The sequence below is a fragment of the Zalophus californianus genome, chromosome 9, assembly GCF_009762305.2.
Source record: "Zalophus californianus isolate mZalCal1 chromosome 9, mZalCal1.pri.v2, whole genome shotgun sequence".
In the NCBI taxonomy this organism is placed as follows: domain Eukaryota; kingdom Metazoa; phylum Chordata; class Mammalia; order Carnivora; family Otariidae; genus Zalophus; species Zalophus californianus.
The window spans coordinates 75,526,739-75,554,639 of NC_045603.1; the positions used below are offsets into that span (position 1 = coordinate 75,526,739).

At 37.0% G+C, this 27,901-nt stretch overlaps 1 protein-coding gene across 8 annotated transcripts in view; it reads right to left on the reverse strand.

Moving 5' to 3' along the window:
* Positions 1-27,901, reverse strand: part of BICD1 (BICD cargo adaptor 1) — a 228,861-nt gene that overhangs the window by 18,927 nt on the left and 182,033 nt on the right. For 2 of the 8 annotated variants that reach the window (XM_027595481.1, XM_027595484.1), the window contains exon 7: positions 27,470-27,677. In XM_027595481.1, the coding sequence (XP_027451282.1) occupies positions 27,470-27,677 (208 nt within the window). Of the gene's footprint in view, positions 1-4,301; positions 4,378-13,303; positions 13,649-23,084; positions 23,186-26,189; positions 26,384-27,359; positions 27,678-27,901 lie in introns of those variants that run through there. The other 6 variants (XR_003520139.1, XR_003520138.1, XM_027595485.2 and 3 more) reach the window with 6 other exon arrangements.

Sequence of the window (27,901 nt, forward strand, 5' to 3'; positions counted from 1 at the left end):
CATGCAGACTTCCAAATAACCACTTCTGAGAGCCTCCAGTTTAAACGAACACATAAATGCCCAGGCTCATTAATGTCTTGATGTATAATCTTGAAGGACAAGGGAGTAAAATCATTGAACTTCGTAAGTTAAAACCACAAAACACTTTTGGGTTCGGACCTTTTCAAAGATGACTAACGGGGAACACACACTATGGGGATTTTTTTATTTAATCGAAAAAGACTGGCATTTTTCTAAAACTCTGCTTTCCCCCCTCATATATTATGAAATTCGGTACCATAGAATTCATTTCTGCCAGGAATAATATTTGAGAAAACTATTCATGGCTCAAATCATACCCATTTAATTAAGCCATGGCTCAAATACATAAATATTTAATAAATAATTTTTATTTATCTATTTAACTATTATTTTTAAAGCTAATATTATCATTGAAGTCATTAAAAATTGGCATTCAAAATCCTTTTTATCTTTGGTACTGAAATTATCCTTCAAGTGTATCTCTTGAATTTTGACACAAAATTATAATTATGTAAACTGCTGATCTGCTTGAGGTCATCCTCAATTCCCAAACTCTTTGAACTGCTATGAATTTAGTTTCAGAGGAGAGTGCTCTTCTGTACTAGTTAGAGCAACCAGTGATAAAGGTGACTTTTCCTACCTATTTTTAAAATGTGGTGGGTAACCCTGGGAGAACTGGAGCTTAAACACAAGGGCTAAAAAAACCATTGCATGCCAAGGTTCTTTCTCCCCCCTGCAGATGGAGTCAGATGGCCCAGAAAACACAGCAGCAGACAGACCCTCCCACAGACCTCACAGAGCTTCTGTCTGTTAGATCTGCACAGTTTAGAACACGTTTCTTTTTTAGGCAACTAAACACATTATTCAACATAAGTTAGGGCAAGTAGCATGGGGTGGTCACATTATACAAGAAGGGTGTTGGAAGGCCCCATGTAGTCCAAATACTCTTCCCAATCAAGGAAGACATTTCTTTTCTTTTTTTCTTTCTTAGTTAACATATAGTACGATTTTCGTTTCTGGAAGAAGACAAGCATTTCTGCTTGACCAGCTGAGCCACAGGTTATAGCTCACTTGGCCTAACACCACCACATTATATTCATGATGATTTAAAAATGTGTTCATTATTTCAGATTTTCATAAATACTTCATATTATACTACTTCTATTTTACATTTGCATAAAATGCCATACATTACATATATTAAGACAGAAACATGTTCTTGGCTTACCAGTTAAGAAATTATTTCTTAGATGTAAATATTTGATAAGTTCTAATTATTTCAGGTACAGGCTATATTCAGTTCTGATTGCTAACCGCCTTCAGGAACCCACTTGTTATTCAACCTTTACCATTTAAGAACCTACTTTTTGTAGGTAGATCATGTTGAAAACAGTAGGCTTAGGAAACTGTTACTAAGATGTAAAAATGGGTATTTCTTCAGAAAGTTTCTTTTGTTGTCCCAGTAAACAACTCCCTGATAGAAGGGGACTGAAGTGCTAAATCCCAAACATCTCTGTGTATTTAAATATTGCACCCAAGGCTGCCACATGTTGGGCATTCCCTTCACATTATGATTGTCTGTGATCTATAGACAACTTTAATAATGTAGTTTTACAATGGAATCAGTCTGTAAGAAGCATACATGGAAAATATGAAGAAAATGCTCATGATTCAAAACCCTACACCTAAAAAGTTATTTGAACATATGTAAGCTGAAGGAAGTATGAAACAATTTTTATGTGAGAAACAAAGATAGAGAACACTGATCTAAAGTTACTCAACATTGTGAGCATGTTTTATTTCTCATGTTTCTCATTAAGTAAACATTTTCCTTCCTTTTCAATTCTGGGATACAGGGTCAACACGAGTGATTTAAATTCTCTCTGCCTATACTCCTCACAGCATAATGAAAATTGGGGAGCATCTCCTGGTGGTACAGTGGTGTACCATGGTGGTTAGGACAATGTGCGCCAGACTTGTTGGGCTCAATTGCTTTCAGGATGGGTGACCCTGGAGAAGTTACATTACCTCCCCCTCCTCCTCAGTTTCCTGGTTTAAAAATGGGTGTGATAACTGTTCCTACCTTCTGGGAGTTGTAATGATTAAGAAGTGTAAAGAACTGAACACATGTCATGTACACGGTAAGAACTCAAATGTCGGCTGTTAATTTTTCTGCCACCAAGAAGTAACAAAAACTGTGAGGGCATTAAATTTGATCCATTTGGCAAAGGCGTGAGTGGGAAGGAAGCCAATCATAATCCCAGTGACTAGGAAAAGGAGTTTTTTCAGGACTATATGGATTTTATCATTTCTCTGTGGGGACCACAGAACCTGGCCTATGCTATATTCACATGGGTAGAAACTAGAAACATTTGTAATTCATTAAATTGCTTTTCTTTAAAGTAAATCATCCCTGTTGAAGGTATAGCAAGCAACCTAAATTCTGTAAGTTCAGAAGATACAGAACTGGGGCAGGTAACCGTTTAGTCAAACCAGTTCCTAAATATAAAAAAAACAAGGTGAAATAAAATTAAACTTAAAAAATTTCCCCATTAGCCTTTCCACTCCTTACCTAATTGAAACACTTAAAGAAGTAGGCTTCTCCACTCTTTCCCCAAGCAAATTAGAGAAGTTATGAAAAAGGCCACAGACCTTCATGTTGAGGAACAGTTAGGTACTGAGAATGGTTAGTAATAGTAACATATCAAGAGCACCCTATGCATCAGGCCTGTGCCACACTGAATCCCTCAAAACTATCTCTTCTGTACAAGTAAAAACAAAAAAAAACCCCAAAAAACAAAAAACAAACAAAAACCACACACACACACACACACACACACAGAATTTTTGCCAGCAAAAGCAACTTTCCACGATTACACAACTAGCAGGGGGTAGAGGTGGGATTTCAACCCAAGCCGTCTGCCTCCAGAGCTCATTCACTCATTCCTGTAATCAGCAGGTGCTGAACATTGGTTGCGTGCCTGGCACTGTCCCAGGCCCTGGGGGAGTGGGGTGCTTGGTGGAGAATGGACTGTGGGTTAAGACCCTCATGTTCCTCACCACTGCACACACTGGGTCTCACTAGGATGGGTCTGAACATTTATCATCATATTCAGTTACTTACATAATTAAAATGACTACAGCTGGCAGCTGTAATAAGGTGGCATTCGTATGTTAGCAAAGAATGTTCCTGAAGGAAAAACTCTGTGGCTGGAATCCTGTTGGCAGACTAGACATCAGTCGGAAGATGCTGGTTTGGGACTTTTTTAATCATGTACCTTCTCCTGCTAACTCCTCGTCTCCCTCCTGCAACTGGCTGCATAATCCCCTCTGAGACCAGGTCACATGGGGGCTCCTGGCTATAACCGTGACCATATGCAGCCTGCTCCTGACATCTATTCTTGACGTACGTGGAAATATATCTAGGCCAGCCCCTACTCAAAAACAGCCTTGCCCTGGGAGAAAAGTAACACATACATTAAAATACGGAAAGAAAAATAAGTAGACTATAAAAGCTACAGACTATAAAAACTTTATACCATCAGAGGCCAAATAACTGGAGACGAAGTATTACACAAAGATGGACAGTCCTGGGGGGGAGGGTGGTGCTCTGATGCTGAGTGCAAGTTCACCCACATGGAGGTAAATTCATGATGGGTTTGTAAAGCTTTCATTGGAATAGAAATTGTCAACAAGTCTCCAGTTTAGTGTACGGGGAGTACATAAAGCTGCCTTTAAGATTCTTCAGTTAATTTCACATAAAGGGCACTATCACTGCAAATATTCTTTTAAAATGTCAATTATAAATTTTTCTCCAGCCTTCAAATTCAGTTTTAATGAGGATAATGAGTGGAGACAAAAGGGAAACACATTCATGAGATATGTTTTCTATTCTTACTGCTTATTTGTCTGAGAACTATATTCTAAGGACGAAAGACAAGCAAAAGAAAAAGTAGGGCAAACATCATAACAATTCCAGGTTTTATATTTTGGAAGGTAATGAATCACTGCACTAATCCTAGCATTTATTCGTACAAGGGAGATGAAGGCAGCCCTCAGTCTACGCACTAGTGGCCAATAAAATAAACTCTAGCTCTCTTGCATTTCCACGGAGCACGTGTAGACTTCAGGTATCCAGGGTATGTTAGCATAGCCCATATTTAAGATAAAATGTAGCAAATATAATTATGGATAGGAAGTCATGGTGTTGGAAAGGAGAGCTTGGGATCCATGGATCTGACATGCAGCTGGGTGAGAAGAGAAAGGACGTCTGAATTTACCTGACAGTTGGGCAGTCTTGCCTCCCGGCTAGTTGTGAGCACTGTGGCGGTACGGAGGCAGCAGGCTGCTGACAATCTACAAGAAACTGATAAATTAGACATGTATACAAAGAGATGACAGAGCATTGTGTTAGTAACTAAAGCAGTTGCCTGAGAGATTTAGTGAGGAATGTGCATTCATATAGAAACATCTGACATTTTGTTTCCCCCTGAATGATGCCAATAGAAAAGACGTTTTTCTTAATTAAATACAGTATTTAAAAATCAGTGATAAAAAATTGGTAGTGGGGTTTCTCAAGTACATTAGAATATATGTGGCCATTCACATTTGGTATCTGGATACATCTAAAAATAAAGGGTCTATTAATATAATGAAAGATCTTCAAGTTCTGAACTTGAACATGATGGCAGTTACTTGCTTAGCACTTAGATCTGCTTTTCCAAAATGGAATATGCTACTTAGATCTGTTTTTCCAAATGGAATATATTCAGATAACTGCCTTTATTGTCAGGACACATGGGCATATTGTCAATCCCATAGGTACATTGAAAAAAAGCAAGCATGCAATACAATATTTTCCATGATTAATGAGATATCAGAGAAAAATTATCTTTACTGTTTTCTGAAAATTTTATTAATCAAAAGATTTATTAGCAGAAATATTAGAATGCTTATTATACAGTAAATTGTTAGTAACTTGGACTGATGGAGAAAGCTAAGCTGAATGGAAAATCTATTTTTGTTATATTTTTGCCATTTTAAAGTCACATAATGTAACTCATACTAGGTTAACAAAATGCTACCTATTAAAACTCCATGTTTTAGCTGATCAGTTATGTTAACCACCTACTGCAAGAAAGACCATGTGCTGAGTGTTCTAAACTAATCAAAGAACAGTCTGTTTATTGGTACCAGGCTGACTATACTAGAGACCACTGAGAAGCTGGTTAGAAATGCATACGTTCTATTTCCATAAAAAGATTTTGCAAAAAAGTGAAAATTAGAGTCAGACTTGAAAATTCAATTATTCTCAAGTAACTGCAGCATGTCCTCTCGCTAAGTGCTTAGACCAAGTATTTGCTTAGCAAATTTCTTTCCGTATTTGTTATATAGATAATACTAAAGTCAAATTATCATAAAACCTGGATTTATAGGCTTGAATTATTGAAGCTCTACTGAAATTTACATTCGCAGGCCTGTATCTAAGTATCACTTGTTCTAAAGCCAGTATATTTGCATCACAGCAAAACCTGACTATATAATCCCAGAATACCAAAATTCATGAAAACTGCTGATGCCTTTGCTTACAACATTGAAAACACACTAAAGCTGTCTGTGATGTAAAGTAGACAGGCTTGATTTGCGTTCATTCAAGAGAACATCCTTACTGAAGGGAGCCTTTCATAGGTGGTTTTTGTTGCAGAGTAGCTTATTATTACTTATTAATAGGAATGAGATCTGCTTCTCATTCATAGCTGGTGTTCAGATTATCACACTCAGTAAAAGTCCTTCAAATGTAACAAGTATTTCCATTTTCTCCACTTTGGGGAATTCTTTTTTTTTTTTCTTTTAACTCTTTGTCTTCTCATTTTGCAGCTTGATTAGCTCAATGATTCCCTTTTGTAGAAACTCAGAGTCTTAATGAATTCCTTTATGATCCTTCTCTCTTTTCCAACAGTTTTCCTATCTCAGCGATAATTTGGGGATGTCTTGGACTCATTCAGATAACGATTTTGAGATGGTCAGCAGACACGCAGTTTTAAGTTAACCAGGAGACTGCTGCCCTCCTATGGTGTATTTGGGTAAATACAATGGATATAAATGAAAATGAACACTGGGAAAACCGCTCTGGAATTTGGCCTCAGGTCTTCCATTTCCAGGGAGGTATAAATGAAGTGCTCCTATAGCAAAATTTTGGCCTCTATGGAATAACAAGCCTTAGAATTAGAGTAATTCGAGTACTTACATGGTTTAAATTTTTTTCCATATCTCACTTACATTAGAAATGTTTTTTTGCTAATGCAGTTATAGATTATTATTCATTCAAAACATGCTCTGTAATGAAATTTAGAAAGCAGGTGAGCAGGACCACAGTGTGAGCCCTTAATGAACTGTTTAATAAGTGGTGGATATTCCTGATATTTGTAGTGAATATCAAATTTTTCTCCTTTAGAAGTAACATCACCTCTGGGCTAATTATTATTATTATTTTGTACTCGTTATTTATAACCACCTAGCTAAGTGTTATCCTTAAAGGATAAAAAGCAAATTCTACAGATAAGATGGTGACAGATGAAAAAGATAAAATTTGAAAAATATCTGTATTGCTCTGACTCAGCTGTCTTTTAAATCTCTCTTCTCAGGTTAATAGCCCTCCAGTTACATACAAATCTAACCCAACTAAGCAGTGGATATGTATTAGCATGTACTTTGTTAAAATGAAAGGAGTGAATTGGGAGATTGGGACAATCCTTCCCAGCTTCCCCCTAGATGCTGTGGGCTCTACATAATCTTCCCTGCTCTTTCCAGGATCTATGCTGGGGTGGGCTCACTTTTGAAGGAGCTAGGCCTCATGTCATTACATTTGAGGACATAAAAGATGACAATTATGTGACCCAAGCAGGACTCATTAAAGAACCCCAGCAACCACTGTTGTCATCTGGGCCACCAGAACACAACCATTCAACAATCAAGTTACTAAACTCTTTGTATGTGTTCAAAACTGTTAGGCTTTGGGGACAACGGGAAAACAGAGAAGATATGGTCCCTGGCCAATTGGGTAAGACAATCATATTCAACCAGCAATTACAATAAAATGTCATGATGATGATGATGATGGTGATGGTGACGATGATGATGGCACCTAGCACTTGTTTATTGCTCCCCATATGCCAGGCACTGTGTAGGCACTTAACCTGCATGCTCTCCTAGAACCCTGTTCTATGAGTCGCAGTTGATGGGTGAGATAAAGGGGGACTTACGTTAAGTAACTAGCCAAAGACTGCTAAGAGATGGATCTGGATTTGAATCCAGAATTGTATGATCCAAAGGCTGGATTGAATTTACAGACGTATCACTGCACTGCTTTCCATGATAGGGAAATGTAGGGACCTCAGAGCAGAAACACTTAACTAAATCTAAGTGGCCAGGGAATGCTTCCTGAAGGTTGTAACATCTAGGCTAATGCCTAAAAACACAAGTTAGCCAAAGAACTTCTTTGCAACTCTACATGGCTTATGGTCTCTACTAATAGTAATAAAATATTTCATCATAAAGTTTTTTGAAATGCTCAGAACTGCATTAGATAACACTGTACATTCATAAGGTTACAGCTTCTACTACTTTTAAACTTCCTACAGCAATTTAGAAAATTAACTGATTTTCTAAAAGCCAATGCCTTAGAAAGTCCCATGAGTCCACTGGTGGCTGTTTGGGGAGGGAGGGAGAGCCTCATGTGGAAGAAGGCAGGGAACCCCTCTGTGCTTGGGTTCCACGCTGGGCTCAGCTGTCAGTGCTGCGAGGTGGGTGAGGACCCTGTGGGTGAAAGCTCATCTGTGGAGACCACACCCAGCAGTTGTGCTGCATGAACGGCTTCCTTGGTACCCAGATGCTCTGTAGGAAGTAGCGTAGCAGCTCGGTGGCAAAACAGTCTCCTACAGAATGGCCAGCACCCCAGCCCCTGGTTTTCCAGACCTGAGAACTAATGCCTCCTTACCGTTTCATGAGCATCCCTACCTTCCCTCATGACCACAAACTCGCCAGGTGCTATACACTTTCTATGAAAACTCTATCTGTCCCCTGAGTTTTCCTCAGGCCAAATAATGTAAGTTCTTCCTCACAGGACACATTTTCAACTTCATTTGCTCTCCTCCTTGCTCTTTGACCATGTTCCAGTGTGTGCAACAATCTTCTAAAAATGAGGTGTTCTCAAGGGAAGTCATGTGGGATAAGATGTGATTGGTGAAGTGGAGTGGCAACCTTGCCTCATGTGAGATATCCCCATTCTGTTAAAAGAGCAGAAGCCTGCATGGCAATATTTTTTTGGCAGCCATGCCCCACTGCTGTTTCATATGAGCTTACTTTGGCTACAGATGGTGCCATCAAGTCATGCTTCCTCCATCCTGTACTTGGGGTGTCTGGAAACCCAATGCAATATTTCACATACTTAAAAAAGTTTTATTTATTTAAGCAATCTCTACATCCAACGTGGGGCTTGAAACCATGACCCTGAGATCAAGAGTCACATGCTCCTCTGATTGAGCCAGCCGGGCGTCCCTCACATACTTTCAACTTTATATTTATCTCTAGTAAGTCTCACCTTTTCCTACCTGTGCATCTTTTAGATCCTATTCTGTAATCTAGCATATCAACTTCCTCTCCCTCTTATTTCTCCCTCAAATCATAAAATGTGATAATCATGACCTTAATTATCTCTATCTAAGATTATTAACTAATAATGGGGTCAGGCTAAATATCCATCTATGAATTTGGGCCCTTTGAAAATGTCATTCAACTAGTTATGGACCCAAACAATTATATCATCATCTAGAATTTCCTCTATTTGTCTAAAAAATATTATAAAATACCTGGTTACTTGTTTGCCAAAATTCAGATATATTATGTTACCACTTTCCCTGATCTTATGAGATAGAGAATGAAAGTAAGTCTAGCATAAGTCATTCTTGATGAACTCATGCTGGCTATTAGTAATCCTTATTCTATACTGAGCATATGAAACACATTCACTTCCAGAAATTTGCCTAGGATCAGCCTCAACGTTGTTGGTTGACAGGTTAGAGAAATGTCTTTCTTTTCCACTGTATAAAAACTCTATTTCCACATTTCCTCCTCTGATCCACATAGGAATTCATCTGTTCACTTTCATATTCTATTTCTCCCTGGGCACCTATTCCTCTATCTTTCATAAGGCCATGATTTTTTTGCATCTTTCCTTCAACAAGAAAAGTGAGGAGGAAAGGCATGTGTGTTTTCCTTTTTTTCCCCTTCTCATTTAAAAATGGCAACCCATATATTTCAAAAATTGGCAGAAAAAATGAAAACTCATGATACAAACAGCAAACATGGCTCTTGGTGAGACAGTTAATATCTCTGTTAACTTGGTGTACTATTTCCAAGGCTGTTAAAGAAAGATAGGTTCAGTAATTAAATTTACCCACTTAAACAACCGCTGTCATATAATAATGACATTGCTGTTATTTGCAAATAGATATCACTTTGGAACAAATATCTTACCTCGTTGGAGTAAATGGTTGATATCATTAAGGACCTTTCAATGAGGACAGATGATTAGCAGCAGAAAAGCAAGAATGTTTAATGATGAAAGTTATTAAACAGAAGGTCGACAGAAATGGTTATGGATTGTCCTACAATAACTCCCTAGTTAATGATCAAAGCATAGAAGACATCCTCTTTTGTGTCCCTAAGGGAGATGAAAGGATATCCCTCTTTCTTCTTTCTGCACACCTGGTCATATCTTCCAAACTACTTGCTAATTGGGATTTCGGCAATGACAGAAAAGGAAGAGCCAGCAGAAGAGGAAAGGATGAGAAATAACAGTAACATGTAATATTTATTAAGCGCTGTATCTCTGCAGACATTAGACTAAACACTTTATATGCCACAGCTCTTTAATCCTTAAAAAAAACTTAAAGAGATAGGTTTTATTTTTATTTTAGAAATGAGAAACTGAGGCCTAGGGAGGTTAAGGAATTTGTGCAGGGTTACCTTCTATATGATTTTTATAGTGAACAAAAGCTTTTTTGTGCCCACAAAACTCAATTGAGTTTGGTTGTCATAATCCTCATTTTAGACATCAGAACACTTAGGATCAGAAGGGTTAAGTGATTTTCTTAAGGCCCATGGAGACAGTGGCAAATGAGAACACAAGCCCAGTGGAATGCCCCATGGAGCCTGTAATGGACTAAATTTTGTCACCCCAAATTCATATGTTGGAAACTACGACTACCTCAGAATGTAACTACATTTGAAGATAGGATCTTTAAAGAGGTAATTAAGTGAAAATGCTGCTGTGTTAAGTGGGCCCTAATCCAGCCTGATTGATAGATAGCCTATGAGCAGACGGGATTGGCAGAGTTAGAACACAGAAATACCAGGGATGGCTTTACACAGGCCATGTGGGGACTCAGGGAGAAGGTGGCCATCAACACATCAGGGGGAGAGGCCTCAGGAGAAATCAAACCTGCCCAACCTTGATCTCGGACTTCCAGCTTCTAGAACTATGAATAGGCAAATGTGGATGGTTGAAGCCCCTCAGTCTGCTGTCTTTTGCTATTGCAGCCCTCACAAACTAATATGGAGCCTTTGTACTTGCTCCAAACTGGAAGCAATTGTCACCCCGTCTCTTACCTCTTACTCTGCTAACAGTACCTCTCTAGTCTAAGTAAACTGAGAACAGCCAAAGTTCTCCTTATTTTTCTAAACTTTAAGCATTCTAAGGTTGGGACAAATAAATACGTTTTACTGGGGAGAACTAAACTGTTGATAGAATATGAGATTTGAGTCATTGATAGAAAATACACATTTCTAGGGGCGCCTGGGTGGCTCAGTCGGTTAAGCATCTGCCTTCGGCTCAGGTCATAATCACAGGGTGCTGGGATTAAGCCCTGCATCAGGCTCCCTGCTCAGTGGAAAGTCTGCTTCTCTCTCCCCTCCCCACTTGTGCTATCACTCTCTCTCAAAAAAAGAAAAAAAAAAACTTAAAAAAAATACACATTTCTGTGCACTGGAGACAGAAAAAATGCAAATTATTAAAGAAAAGCCTCCCAAACTCAGGAGTTGTGTATATTTGCAAATAATAGCACAAAGGTGCTCCCCATAATTAGCTACTGACATACTTATGTATACACCCAGGTCTTAAGTGAGGGCCTTACACATCAATCCTTGGGAATGGATAATAGGTATCTCACAATAATTTTCTTCCATCTGCCAAGGATGTAGCAATTCTCTGTGGTCTCCTCATCTTCCTCTTCACTCCCATTCTCTCTCCCCTGTGCTCTTCAACTTTCCTTCATGTCAGCATGAAATTTAGAGTCCATCAGAGAGACTTTGGTGTTTAGATCCCTGGCTCCACCAAAAAGGAGCTGAGAGACACCAATAAAGTGACTTAAAAGTTCTGAGCCTCAGTTTTTCTGTTAAGTGAGGACATTAAATAGCACTTTGCAGACCAGGTGAGAGAATGCCTGTGAAAGCATGTAGCCCAGGGTCTGTTGACAGGAACAGGTCATTGATTACACATGAGGGACTAAGGGGAGGAGTCAAGGTGACCTTGAGGTTTTCAGCTTCAAGAAACAAAGTAAATGCCATTGACAACAATGAAATTTAAAAAGCCAAGATAGACCATATGATGAAATCATTTTGACAATGATATATCTTTTTTGCCCCTATCATTACATTCATCTGAAATGCTCTTCTCTTGGACTATTCAGAACTAAAAGGTTTCATCTTTATTCCCAACCATCCAGGAGGAAGTGTCTGCTTTCCCTAAACTCCTTTAGCACTTATAGCATCTCCTTCAACATTTCTGCATACAGCTTTGACCACTGCTGTCCTTGCGGTATATCTAATCTCCTCCATCATTCTATGTGGTTCAGAGTAGGGAGGACCCTACCTTATAATTCTTTGTTTTCCCACAAGAGTTTGCTTGGGGATGCATGTGGTGAAAAATACTTGCTAATATACTTATTTCACCTTCCCTAAAGCATCCTTGGATTTGTTTATTAGTACTTTATTAATGCATTGTCTGATGGATCCATTTGAAGAAGGGAGAATTTACAATTAGGCATTCCTAACATAACATCTTTCTAATAAAAGAAATAAGATATCTGATAAAGGTTTTAAAGTTAATTTAGTAACATTCGGTGATTAATTATTCTTCTTTATAATTGTAAGACTTTGATGTATAAATCTTGAAAATAATTTTAATTGCCATTATTTAAAGTGTGCCAAATAACACCAGTACTGAATTATTCCTCACTAAATCTACAAAATGATTAATAGTGTGTTAGTGAATTAACAGAAAAGTTAATGGTAAGAAGCATCAAAATACATTCTCCTAATAGTAACAGCTTGAACACTTAAGTACTCCTATGGATGCCTATACACATAAACTGAAAAAAAAAACATACATACAGAGTAGAGAATTTAGGAAAAAAATAAATATTTAAAGTAGGAACATTTTATAAAGAAAAATAATAAGGAGAGCATGAGATAGAAGCATCGACATAAATATAAACAGTAATCAGAAAAGTTGAAATATTTTTAAAAAAATCTAATGATGAACTTAATGGTACATTGACACTAATAAAAATGGAGAGCTGTGAACAACTTTTAGCATTTTATAATCAAACACATAGAGTTGGCTATCTCATTCCTTTTTGCCAAACATATGACATATCCTGTTAATACATTAGTTTCTCTGAAAGTATCCACAGATAAGACGATGGCCTTATTTCCGACTACTCAGGAGTGTAATCTACTAATTCATGTCACCAGACACTTCCGCCTTATCTTTCCATCAGTGTTTAACACAGCAAATTCGGTTACAGGTTTATACCCTTGATAGTCAGAAACAATCATTATTCATTAAAATTTTCCAAAGAACAGTAAAGACAGAATTGTTGAAATACATAGAAAACAATTCCATGTAGACAATGCAAAAATATGACCTGATAACAAATCTTAAAAAACATCTGGCTCTGCCTTCATATAAATGACAACTGCATATAGTTTATCACATTTTGGTGACAAGCATTAAAATGGTCTTCAACGATGTAGAATCAGAGAATGACTTGCGAAGAAGAGGGAGCATTTTTAGACCTTTCAGTTATTATAGATTAGACAAAAACTTTTACCCAGCTTTCCATTTGCTGTCCTGATGGATAACATATGGCTAGCTGATAAAACAAAGCAATATTCACAATCTATTTTTTATTTCGAACCTTGCAAAAGAGAAATATACAAATGCCCTGCAGTAAAGTCAACTTTCTGCTCCTGAACAAGGTACAATGAAACCATGAGCATGTGTGGAATCAACTGCCTATGGTAGGAAGACAGAAGATAAATTTGGGGGGTGGGGGATAAAATACAGTGGCACCAAGAGGTAAAAGTACATTTTGCTGCCAGATTCTTACACCAGTTAAACACCTTTTCAAAAACAGCCTTTTGTTCAGAAATGACCTTCCCAAGAACAGTGTCAGCTGGTACAGCGTTAACTCAAGGTGGTATGATGGTCTGTTCTCATTCAGCAAAGTCAAAAATAGCACGTAGCAGATGAAGACCAGCTATACCTTTGAAGTGTCAGAATTAACTTCATCATCAGAAAGACACAAAAGAGAAATTAAGTTAACAAACTACAACCAAAAACCCACTAAAAAGATCCATTGTAAAAAACATATCCCCCAAAGAAAAATATAGCAGACACCACTCAGTGAAATGTGTTTGATTTTCTTATTTAATACTTTTTTTCATCATTGAAAAAAATCAAAAACAAACCAACACTAGAAAATATTCTGAGAGGTTCAGGATTTCTTCTTCTGTAAAGCAATGGATCTGAAAATTACAGGTTTTCACCAATGTCAGTGGTTTCTTGGCTTTTTTTTTTTTTTTTACTTTTCTTAGAAAAGAAGAAATACTTATGTAATTCATATTTGGGGGGGAGAACATTTCAGAGACCCCCAAACTAAATCAAGTGTTACAAAATACACTGTGTCCTCACGAGCAAATTAAACCATAAGTATAACTCAGTTAAAGGAAAAGCAATATATTCAAATACTAAATATTTTTAAAATCCAAGTTTACAGAAGGTGCTTATTCATTTTTCAAAGAAAGGAATAAGAATTTACAAAGATAAGTTTCCTAATATAAAAGTATGTGATTTATTGAAACTTATTTGAAGCAAAGCTACTCAGGAATAATTCTATTAAAGAAAGTAAGGTTCACCTACAGGTTTATAGCCAACTTACCTCTTTTTGCTTTTGATGTCAAGTAGTGCATAAAAAGAGAAAAAAATTTATGTTTAACTGATTCTATTGTCATTATATATGGCTTATTCCATAAATACCTACTTAGAGTAAGTGACTATCCTATACTTGTTTTTTTAAGGACATGTGAATAGAGGTAGAGCAGGGACCGCCTGGATGGCCAGAAATAGGTACACAAGGTGCACTTAGCAGCATCCTCATTGGGATGTCTGTGCCAGAGCACCCCCTCCTACTCTAAACTTTGAATTTTAGATCTTACGATCCAAACTGATCATAGACTGATTCTATTTGTAGTAAGACATACTCTTATGTGCAATGAAGAATTGGGAGGCAAGGCTCAGGTTAGAGCAAAAAATGGACTAAATGAACAGCATCAGAGCAGCAAAAAAGTCCTTAACATGAGGAAAGGTTTTCCCCTTCAACTAAAAAAAAGCAACAATTTTATATCCACTAAAAGTAGGTTTAGCTAAAGTAACAGTCCTGCTCTAAATCAGTGTCCTGCAAAATAAACATACATATTTTCATATAAAACTATCAATGCAAATATTTGACATTAGAGTTGTTTCTTTCAACTATTTTAAGAGTAACAGTCTAATCTAGTCCATCTCTTGAGAACCTTCATGCACTAATTCAGTTACGTGAGAGGCCAGCTTGAAAAGCAGTCCCTCAGAAGGAGATCTGATTTATGGTCTGGACACACGGAAGTGACATAACCTATACACCAAAAAAAGAAAAAGAAAATCCCCAGAGTCCAATAATGAGCAAAACTGAAACAAACTTGGCTTTTACATGTGCAGTTCCTAAAAACTTAAGATTTGTGATATGGAGAACATATCAATGACTGTTTGTTTTTGGCTGAGAGGCGACAATTAAAGGACAGTAAAATTAAGAGTTATAGGACATCTTTATGACTTTACTTCTTTTAAAAGTAAACAATAGAAAGGAATAAAGCAGCTGTTTTGAGTTGTGCTTTTCCTTTTTCCTCTCATAATTTCAGGCGCAATACACTGGGGAAACAGCCAAGGAAACCAAACAAGGATCAACAGATGACTAAAGAGAGGGGTGTGTAGAAGAAGGGACATATAGTTGCGCAAAGCGAAAACCAGGGTGGCTGGATGCTCCATTGTTAAGCAATGAATACAGAGCGCTGTGAATCTTTTCTGCTTGATTAGCTGTACGAGTTTAATTATTAGGTCACTTTAAGTAGTCTAGGTGCAAGTGCTATGGAACTACATTTCCACTACATCATTTAAAACAAAGGAATAAGTAGCAAGGGTAGCCTTTCCATGAGCATTACAACTACCCGTCATTTGCACCATGCTCACAGCAGAACTCAGGCTGCTCCTTCAGACCCTGACCAACTTGCTCAGAGCTCAGGAAGGCCACTGAAGCCCGGGTTAGCATGTAGAAAGGTTCATTCCCTAACTGTCTGTTAAGGCCTCAGAAGGGTCTGGTTGGCTGCCATGTTGGTGGGCACTACAGAAACATTTCTGAATTAAATCAGTGGCCTCCGTATCATGTATACCAATCTAGGTATGCTCTTAGAAACTGAATCCCATCAGTTTTGAGAAGTAAATCAAAGTGTGAGCACCCAGCAAGAACTTGGCATGAACTCTGGAGCACTGTTCCTTTCTCCCTTGTACAGTCAGTGAACACACAGACACTTTAAGTTGTCAAATAAAAAAAGTTTGTTCTGTTTATTAAGAAAATGGAAATTTTCCTTTTTCTTGATGCAAACTATACTACTGGTGCTGAGATATTTTAGTATTTTTCCTTACAGGTCTATTTGGAAATATGGGTTATTTACAAAGCTCCAGTCCCAGTCAAGAAGGGAATGACTTGTATTCATAGAATCAGAGAGTCTCAGAGTTGGGAGAAGTTCCTTCACTATTTCTTCACTGTAACTGTCCATATATCATTAGAAATGTAAAGGAAAGTCTACAGTTGTTAACCTCAAGATAGACTTCACTGGGATCTATTGCGGCTTTTTCTTAGTATGTTTTTCTTAGTGTTCTTTGTAAGTAGAAAATGTCCCTCTGAAAGCTGAAGTTTGGATATAACATCCTGGGAAATGCTTATGATCAGAGGGTTTGTTGTTGCTTTTCTTCTTTAAATAACAAAGACTGTTACATAGTTACAGTGAGGGCAAACAATAGAATACAATAGACGAGTGCCAGCAGACTGGGTTAAATAGGGTTAGCAGAGCAGAGAAGATGCTGATGGCCATTTTCCCCTGGAATACAATGAGGGAGAGGCCCCAGCTGCCCACCAGAACTGAGTACTCTTCTTTGCAGAGGGGGCTTTGGGATATGAAGGCAAGGCGATGCCAATGGTAGACAGTTGTAGCACCCGACACCCACGAAGGATACCAAAGACACTAAGGGTTAGGCGCTGTAGGTAAGTAATTGATGGCAGGTAGGCAGAATAAAGGCTGTTCTCTCACCTGATGGTGGGGAGCATGCACAGGTAGAAAGTGGTAAGAGAACATGAGCAATTTCTTATTTCAGTATTTGGACTAGTTTGTCATTTTGGGGGCAGAGCCCGGTCACTTCAGTGGGTCTGAAGCAGGAGCTGTGATCTACAAACCAATCCCAGAGGTGTGTCTCTTTCATGTTTTCTATCTCCCTATTGATATTTTTAGTGAGCCAGAAAGTGTCATTTGGGCAGAATCAGGAGAGGAAGGCAGTTATAGGCTGGAATGTCCTGGATCTTTTGTGGGTCTCAGCCCATCTGTGCTCCCTTCCCCCAGGAACCCCTCCAGACTCAGCCACCTTCTGGAGGCCTCTATCTTTAGCACCACATGGCTGGACTCTGTTGGACACAAGTATGCCCTGACCACTTTTGCCCTGAATATGTAATAATTAGGTATATCAAAAAAACTATTTTCTTTCACTTAATATATATATTAGGGAAAGATTTTAGTTTTTTCCTTGAAGAATTTAATAAGAAAATTTCAATTTCCATGGGTTTAATATTAATAAAACTTAAAAGACCTTAAAACTACATAGTTACACTAAAATCATCAACATGGACTGAAAAATATTATCTAATATAATATGCACATTCCAGCTACAATGTTGGTTTTCATGTGGATCCCTTCAGTAATCCTTTTATCATCGCTTATTTGGCTTACAATGCTCAGGTTTTGAATATGGAATCTTTTAAGAAAATTTAAGTTCTGGATAGTATACCTGACGGAGGAAGGAGTAAGAAACAAAAACAAAAATAAAAAATAAATAAAAATGCTGATAGAACTGCAGTCATCAGATGTTCCCTTAGTTACTGCATTATTTATTGACTGGTTTCAGTTTGCACCATGAAATTATTTACTTAGTATTGTCTTTATCTTCTCTGTTACCCACGACAAAAGAAAAACACATGGGACCCACCTGGAAAGAGTTGTTTTGTGTTTCCGGTCTCTGTATGGTGTGATTAAATTCTGCCATCTAAAATTGGCAGGACGCATTATAAACATTACCAATGCACTCCCTACTTAAATAAAATGGACTTTTTACAAGCTTGACTACACCAATTTTTTTTAAAAAAGTTGTATAATTATTTTAAGAATATTTAAGACATATGGTTTCTTAGGGTGTACCTAAACAATTGGAATTAAATTATAATACTGACAAAGAGACCTAATAACAAATAAAAGAGATGTATAAAGAAGAGTATACAAACATTTACTGTGTACCTATTTAAAAGAGCATTGCCACCAATCAGAGACAAAGCAGAATCAATCTGCAACAAAAAACATTTGGCCCAATATTTCATTTCAAAAGAAAACCTAAATATGTGCCATCTTAAGTCTTATTGTAAAATTATGAGTAAAATTTTAGGTTTCTGTGCAGAAATTACATCTAGTTAAAACCACTGGTAAGTAAGACGGCCTAGAACTGTATGACCAATACAGTAGCTACTAGCCAAATCTGGCTACTGAGCCCCTGAAATATGGCTAATTCAAATTGAGATGTAGCGTATCAGACAGCGCAAAATATACGCTGAATTTCAAAGACTAAGAAGAACAGAACATAAAATATCTGAATAATTGCTTCTATTGATTGCACCTTGCAATGATAATATTATGGATACATTGTGTTAAATAAAACATACTACTAAAATTAAGTTCATGTGTTTCTTTTACTTTTTCTCATATGGTTACTAGATTAAAATTACATATCTGGTTCACATTATCTTTCTATTGAATAGCTCTGGTCTAGAAGGTGAAACATTCTTGTGGTGGCCATTTTATTGTTTGGCAAGACATATTTCTATTCTACACTTGAACACTTCAAGCTTTCGTAAAGGGTTCAAGTATCTTCCTTGTCCTCCATAACATCTGGTTAAAAATAAACAGAAAGGTGAATACTGATATAAAGAAAGCCAAGCTATATTAAGTGGAAAAAAAAATAGCATGCATAACAATGGTTGTGGTTGTGCCAATGTTAATACATATATAATACATAGTTGTGATTATATATGTACATATTTATATATTGTACATATAGAGAATGTTTCTGGAAGGACACAAGAAGTAGGCTGGGAGAGAGCTACTTTCTATTTCACAACCTTTTGTAACCTTTGAACTTTGAACCATCATTATCTATTCATGGTACTTAAAAACTATTTTAAAAACAGATAAAAAGGAATAAGAGAAAGTAAAAAATAAGGAAAGCCTACATATTTATATGTAAGTACTTAAAAACTATTTTAAAAACAGATAAAAAGGAATAAGAGAAAGTAAAAAATAAGGAAAGCCTACATATTTATATGTAATCTTTTACTCCGTACTACATGGGTATTTTATAATTGCCTTGATTTTTAGGCACCCATATAAAACAACCAAATAAAGATTATTTAAATTATATATAATATGCCATGTTATATATATAATATTACACACACACACACAGACACACACACTGCCTAAATTAAATGATAAGAAAAGTGAATAATTGACTTGGAAATTTCCCAAATGCAACTCTTATGGAGATTTGATTACATCACCTACGTTAAATCTCATCTGAAATACACCATTTATAATCTATACATTAGAAGATCTACATGTATAGGTGATAAACCATAATAAACCAAATATTTGAGATATCGTAGAAAATTTGGACTTATTGCCAATTATCCACCAAATTGAGGGCCTACTATGTGCCAGGTACAGTGCAGGATCCTGAAAACTAAAAGATCAAGGAGCAAGGTTCCTGCCCAAAAGCTTACAGATTCATAGAGGAATGTGATTTAAGACACTGTGCCTATGCCATCTGTAGTGAGGCAAAGAGAAGGAGGCAGGTAATTCTACCTGGTGAATATAAGGGATCAGAAAAGTCTTCATAATTTATGTACACAGTGTAAAACTGGTATATATGATACATATAGGTTAAACACTTTGTAAGAGAAAATAACAGAGGGGGAAAATCTTAAAATTCTAAAATATTTTCATATGAAACTAGTTACCTGGGCGAAAATCAAAACATCCAGCTAAATTAGAGAATATCAGGTATTTATCTAAACAAAGCAAATATGGAGCTCTTGGGAAAAAGTGAGATATATTTTTCAGTTTTCAATTGGGTATCTTTCATCAGAGAGACAGATGGAATCTAATGAAGAGACATCTCTCAGATGACATTTTTAATGATGCACATTCCAACTCAAGATCATCCTATAGTAAAAGATTTCCTGTAAAAATAGAATTGCTCCTTGAAAAAATACTGAAAAGAAATAGGAGGGTATTGGACATTTCCACTGTAAAATGAACCATGACTAATCCAGAAAAAGAAAAATACTCCTGCAGCATACATGATACAGTAAAATTTGGAAATTTGAACCAATTTCTAATTGTATATTACATTGGGGCCAGATAGAAACATATACTTCAACATGTGGTTGGCAATTTTCTGAATTAATATTTTTGATTTAACTTTTGTCAGATACCAAACCAAGGGCAACATGCTCTAGCATCAGAAAATGCCCAAGCCTTCCTCTGCAGAGAACTCTATAGAAGCTATGTTAAGAGAAAATACAAGCCTAAAAAGATCGCAAGTTTCAACAGACCACTGTTCGCTCCAGCTATTTCAAGGATTGAATCCTGTGGGGGCGGAAAAAAGCATAATGATTTGGGGAAGAGGAGCTCACAAAAATGGAGAAGCCTCCAGAGGAAAAAATATACTTTAGGGAAAAAAACCACTGAGGCTGTCTATTAGTTCAGAAAGTCAGTTCAAATAGCATTCACTGAGCTCCTTCTACATATAAAATATGGGAGGATGAAGGAGACAGGCAGTTAGAGTTAAGCAGAGCTCCTGCTCTCAGGTATGGTTGGACTTCTCTAAATTCAGACACGTGTCAACATTCACACTTCTCCCTGTTTTGATTCCAAGTCTCCACCACCTCTCATCTGCACGTTTCATGAGACTCCATACCTACTTCTTTACCTTAGGTGTTAGCCACATCCAATCCATTCTCCACCTTGCTGTCAGGGCAATCTAATATAATGAAAACCTGATCTTATTCTTAAAACAGTCATCTATGCCCAAGGAATAAAGTCCACTCTACTAGTCTGGCTATCTGTTTTCAAGTCCTTGTCTGTCTTTCCAGTGTCATTTCCCATCACTCCCAAGTCCCCCTTCAATTTCTAGTCCCCAAACTCATGGTCTTTGCAAAAGCTGACCTTTTTCCTAGAAGGCTCTTCTCATTACCCACATCGGCATTCCTACTGTCTGCCTATCAAGGTCTAGTCAACTTTCATGACCAGTGCTTGCTTTTCTTTTGGGAGAATGCTCCTAACCACCCCAACTCCTCTGTTTATTCTGGGAACATCTATTAACACCATTAATTATTTGAAGCACAGGGATGATGTTTCACATAAATAACATTATATCAAAAGCCAACAAAAGTGCCTGACACATAGTGGTAGCTCAATACATTCTGTTAAATTTTGATGAATGAGTGAATGAGCAAAAGAGTTAAGGAAAGAAATGTAGGTTTGGTACATGCTTAAGAACATAAACTACAGGGGCTCCTGGGTGGCTAAGATGGTTAAGCATCTGCCTTCAGCTCAGGGCATGATCTCCAGGGTCCTGGCATCGAGCCCCGCATCGGGCTCCCTGCTCAGCAGGGAGTCTGCTTCTCCCTCTTCCTCTGCCTTTCCTTACTGCTCTTGCTCTCTCTCTCACTCTGTATCTCTTGGTCTCAAATGAATTAAAAAGAGAGAGAGAGAGAGAGAACATAAACTACAATATAAAAAACAGAAAAATGTTTGAATGTAGTGAAATGTAAAGGTAATTTTCACTCATGAACATGTTTGTGTCTGTTGTTGACTATACATCTAAAAGGGTGATTATGTATCTAAGGTTAACACTGCTTTAAAGACTGGCAAAACCAAAATATCATACAAAATTTTCAGATTTCAAAACAATACCATTCTCTCCCACTAGTTCAGTAATGGTGTCAGAGAAAGAGAAGGAGAGCAAGAGAGAAGTAGGGAGGGGCAGAGGGAATTGAAATCATCAGGGAAAGTAAAACACCCAAAAGGGAAAGCTCCTACATGCAAAACACAGTGTAAAGAGCAAATTGCTTAGGCTGTCACTTCAAGAAAAGAGTTCAAGCTTGCTTTTTTAAGTCTGAGATTTGTTTATCCTGTTGCGATATTGTGCTTTAGAAGAAAGATTTATTTGGTTTTCATCCACAATTCCTGTCTCACAGCTCTCAAAACTCTTGGAATTTCCTAAGTGTTGACAATGATAAAGGTGTCCCCAGTTATTTTAATAAAGTGACTTTTGGACTCCACCTACGAATGGGACTGGTTGCCAGGAGAATCAAGAGAATATGCCATATGACTAGAGGGTTGGAACATTTAGTCCTACTACCCAACCTCTGGGGAGGGAAGAGGGGCTGGAGGTTGAATCAATCACCAATGACCAATGATTTAATCAATAATGCCTATGTAATGATGCCTCCATAATACCCCAAAAGCACTGTGTTAGTGAATGTCTGGAGATGTGGGGACAGTGGTGTGCTCTGGAAGAGAACGTGGAACTCCAAGTTCTTCATTATACCTTGCCCTATACATCTCTTCCATCTGGTTATCTCTGAGTTACATCCTTTTATAATAAATTAGTAATCTAGTAAGTAACATATTTCTCTGAGTTCTGTGAGTTTCTCTAGCAAACTGATTGAACCTGAGGAGGGGGTCACGGGAACTCTGATTCATAGTCAGTTGGTTAGAAATATAGGTAACAACCTAAACTTGTGACTGGTCTTTGAAGCCAAAGAGGAGGGTCACTGGAACCTCTAATCCATAGCCAGGTGGTCAGAAACACAAGTAATAACCCGGGCTTTCAACTGGTGTCTGAAAAGGGGGGAGGGGCAGCCTTGTGGGACTGAGACTTAACAGGCGAAATCTAATGTTATTTCTGTGTAGACAGTGTCAGAACTCAGTTGAATTGCAGCATACCCAGCTGATGTCTGAGAATTGCTTATTGGAGTGGGGAAGCCTCCACACATACACACATACACACATTGCAATTGGGTTCACGAACCTAATTTACCTGTGCAAATCACATAGTCAAGTATTTACTATAGAAATAACATCTCTTGACTATAAATTACATAGATTTCTTTCACATATTCTGATAGATTGATTTTAATTATTGATGAAATGGTAAGATTTTATTGTTATTATATAAATAATATGTAACAGCTATTTATATGATAAATAATATAAAAACAAACAATGATTTTATGAAGATGTACTACCTGCTGCCTGATTGTAAACTCGTTGATGTCAACAGGGTCCTTTTTGACTCAGATTCATCAAGGCTGGTAGCAATATGGGTGGGAACACTGGAGTCTGTATGCTAAGATAAGGACTAAGTCAGCAACAAGAAAGTCAACAAGCTAAGGACAGAAACTCTGGAGTTTGAGGGGATGAGGCAGCAGAAACAGCCAAAGTCAGAGGCAAAGGCCAGAATTTTCCTCCAAAAGGTTGTATTAATGTTGTAAACCAATTAATACAAAACAATCTATTAATTTTGAAAATCAATGCCCCATCCTAGAGTTGATTTTCCAGAAATTGAGAAATTGTGGCTTGATAGGGTTTTCTGCTGACCGTCTCATAGAAATAAAATCTATTTGAAAATATCCTTTATATATGGTAGATAATATTTTATGCTTTATGTTTTAAATTTTTAAACGAGATTTAAATCTGTCATAATTCTTCAACAAAAGGATCCAAAACAAATTAAATTCTTTGTATATCCACTGCAATGATTTAATTAATTTAACTACTTCAATGGTCCTCAATAGAAAACCCACTTATTAGAATAATAATAATCACCTACAAAGATATATTAAAAATACATTTCAGAAAACTTATCCAAAACATTCTAATAAATTAACAGGGAATTATCCTTTTAAAATGATGAATATATATTGTTATTAGCTAATAAATTTTATAATTATCAGTAACATTAAATTCATGAATAAAAAATACTATAAAAATCTATTATTTCCCGTGAGTTTAAAATATTTCTTGCAGAGAACATAGGACTGGATATATATGGCATTTTTTCCCTTTCTCAGCTTACTGGACACATTTTATACAGTAAAAGCACCATAAATAATATTTAATATGTCTTACCCAATGCAGTTCAGCCTACAAAAAATAATACATATTGTCAATAATACAAATACTTTTAGAAGCTACAATTTGTTTGGTGTAGGTAATTAGTCACTTTCTATAGTAATTGATTTAGCCAAAACTTTTTAGAAAATGTTGCTCAGTTGATCTAAAAATTTATTAAGAACAAATCTGGTAGGACGTATGGTATATAACTGAAAATTCCTTAGGCTGTAATAACAGCTTTACTTTCTCCTGCATTATTTTAACTTCAAATGAATGGTTAAAAATGTAAAGCTTATTAGTATGCTACGTTGTCATTAAAATGATTTTCTGGCCTAGTGATGATTCTGAATGCCATGTTCTTTATATCTTTAATCTTGTATAATATAATGATAATTTCTAAGGCCAATGGCATTTTCTAGTTATTCAAAACTAAAGAATGTAATACAACATAATGGTGCTTTCATTCACATACGGTTAAGTAGCCTTAGAGTTGCAAGTTGTGTATAGTGTGCAAAAAGTCATAGAAGGATTCAGAATGTATTGAAAACAGGAAAAATGTTTTGTGAGACTTTTGGTACGTGGATATACTCTCTTTGACAGCAATGTCAAAATGGAGCACAAAACACAAAGATGTTTGTAATTTTAACCCAATGATCTTGCTTGAGAAAAACTGAACTGATGACAAGTTGACTGCATAAGGATATTTCTAGCAGCACTGCATAAAATAACAAATAATGAAAAACTATTCCAGTGGTTAACAAGAGAAGAAGTACTGATTAATGCAATAACATCTGAAACAAAATTTATGATACAACCTTTAAAAATAAAAATAGACTAGGTAACACAAAAAAGTTTACAATATAATGTTAATGGTTTTGACAATGTCATGACAATGATATAAATACATATTAATGTAAATAAGGATCAAATGATCATATACAAAATGAAAATAGCTATTGTTTATAATTTTTAATCTTATTGATATGTCACTTTTAAATTAAAATACAATAGGGTTACTTATTAATCACAGGATTTCTTTTCTAAGTTCTAGTAGAGAGTGCTACTAAATCCAGTTGGAACACTAAAACGACTGGTGGGTTTTATTCAAGTGTCCTGATGAATCATAACCACTTTGGTGATTTACAGATACTTCAAGGTACCTTCCAAAGGGGTCTGAAATAATAGGAAATGAGTTATGAAAGTAAGAACATCCAGCAGCGTTGTTGTTTGGTTTTTTTTTTTTTTTTGGTGTACATTTTGGCTTTTATGCTCTTCCAACTCATTATCACTACTTATTCGCTCAAACACTCTTAGAATGTAGAGTATGTGCTGTAAATTTCCACACCACGCCTTCTAAGCCCAATCAGTAGACTAATTCACAGATCAGGTAAGAAAACTATTAGAGATCCAAAGGCTGAGGTTTCCAAAAAGGAATTAAGGTAAAAATCGAAGTAAATGAGGTAGGCGATAAAATCAAAGTGAATTAAAAAACAAAATTCTGTGGCAAACTCAAAGGTTACAGTAGGGTCCAGAAGACAAAACTGAGTGCAGCTGTCTGGGTCTCAGTACTCAGGAGTGAGTCACATTTTCAACTGAAGCTCTTCATAGGAAAAATATTTGAAAAAGAAAAATGTAAAATGGTGAAGCTAAACATAAAATGTGAGTATATTGGTAAGCATAAATCAATAAGGGCTTGCAAACTACAAGAATATTACACTAAGATGTGTATGTTCCTGAGGAGCAAAATCTTAGGATTTTACTTCTATTTTCTCTATAATGATTGAGGAGACATTCTGAGTCACTACAAAAGGAGATGAGCCCGAAAGGATTTTATAAAGATGGCTCCCTTTACTGAAATTACCTTAAAAATTTTCAGAACAAAATGACAAAATTTGATCAGGATGGAATCGCTATGAGCTACCAAATTGCAAATAGGACTTGGGAGTGTGCTCTGCATTACACCTGATGCTAGGTTCCCTTGACCTATCCCATTCCTTCCAACTCTCATTTTCCATCGTTGGCTGTTAAAAGGAAGTCCCTGGAGACTCCTAAGGAACGCTTGTCTAGCAGAATAGAGGAGGAAACAGGGTGCTAAGCGTAAAGGCGTGTTTACTTTAGCTGTAGGAATTCAAAGTCGGACTCCGTAGATGGGTGGGCATGAGTGGTTGGGAGGAAGGGGAGAGTTGTCTATTCAGCTAACCATTTGCATCACATGCACCCAAGGAAAAAATGTTTACCTGGTGGAGCCACGGTTAACCTTTTTTCCTTGCTGAGCCGGTGCCCTTGGATGAATTCATTCATGGAAGGGGGGCCCTTCAGAAGAAATGATTCTGTGGAGGTGGGATCAGGGGGAACTCTTAATAAATTCTGTAGGTAGGTAGCCCCTGAAGTCCTGGGACGGCTCTGATCACAAAGGGAAGGTGAAAATTGTCTTGCAGGAGATCCAAGAAAATACATATAGGAAACAAAAAAGTTTTACTTTAATTACCTTTCAAAGCCTCACCAGTGACAGCATTATTTATACTGGCATTTAATTTTTTTTAACATGTAAATCAAGATTTTTGCTAATTGCTTAGTTTCCATACCAGGATACAACCCTATTTGGAAACTGTATTGGATACTGGAAAAGAAATTTATTATAGTTAGTCAGTTTGAACCGCAAATAGAAAATATTGATATTATTTGATTCTTTACGGAAAGTTCCTAAAATAAAAATTTTACCATTAACTGAAAATACAGGGTAAGTAATTCAACATCCAGGACTCTGTAAAAAGGTCACAAAACCAAGCCACTAAAAACCTGGCAAATGAGTTATTGAGCAACATTCACATACCAAGTGAAAAGGCACAAAAACCTGCTTTTAAGAAAAAGACTATACACATTCCATTCCATTTTACCTCAGTAGAAACATCTCCTTTTAGTCAGTTGTCAGTTTGGTAATGCGGACAAAAATTTCCCTAAGAGAACAGATTCATATTCTTGCCCCATTAAAGAGAAGCTGGTAAATAGCACCATTACCAGAAGTACAATGACTTTTAAATGTCATGTAAAACAGGTAAAACATAGCTTCATTCTTAATATTCACCTTTTAGCTAGCAATTTTTAGGTTGGAGGTAAGGGAGAGGCATATTTACGCATACAAGGAACAGCAAAAATGTTGACAGATACTCAAAAATTATATTATGGTTAATCAAGAGGTGGGGCGTGGGGGACAGAAAGGAATAAATCAACACAATTATCAAAAGGTTTTGATTTGGAAAAACCAACAGGGGCGAGGCCCGTTAATACAGCTACAGTTTTTCTCTTCCTTCCCTTCCTCCATCCTCCACAATAAGAGCACATTTATTTTTGCAGTTAACTAAACATCTGGCCTCTGCACCATACTGTGAAGATCGCTGCATGCATACCTTTTTCTCTGAGTACCACTGCTGCCCCGAATGTTGGGTGTCTGTGGGCCCTGACTATGCAGGAGGTAAGTGTCTACGGTGGGCACGGTGACTGACGCCTCCCCACTTACTTTAGGGCTGCCGATCTTGCTCTTTCCAAGTTTGCCTTTGCTGCGTCGGGACTGCTCATGGTCAAACTCTAAGTCCTCCAGCCGCTGAGTCAGGGCGAGTTTTTGCTGGATAGCCATTCGTAACAAAGTGTTTAGAGTCTTCTTCTCGTCCTCTGCGGCTGCTAACTGTCTCTGCATCTCATCCAACTGTGTGACGTATTCATCACATCTAGAACCCAAACACATCTCAGTGAAACTCTCACTGAAATTAAACGTCGAACTTAAGTTGAACAGTAATGCACTGTCCTCGAATTTAGATTTAGAATCCTGGTCTTCCCTGAGCAGAATGAAGGTAACCCGTTACAGTGGAAAACTGGAAACAGCAGAGCAGATATAGTAACTGATGGTTCATCTATACAATGGAGTACATATGGACACTCTTAATAGGTGACA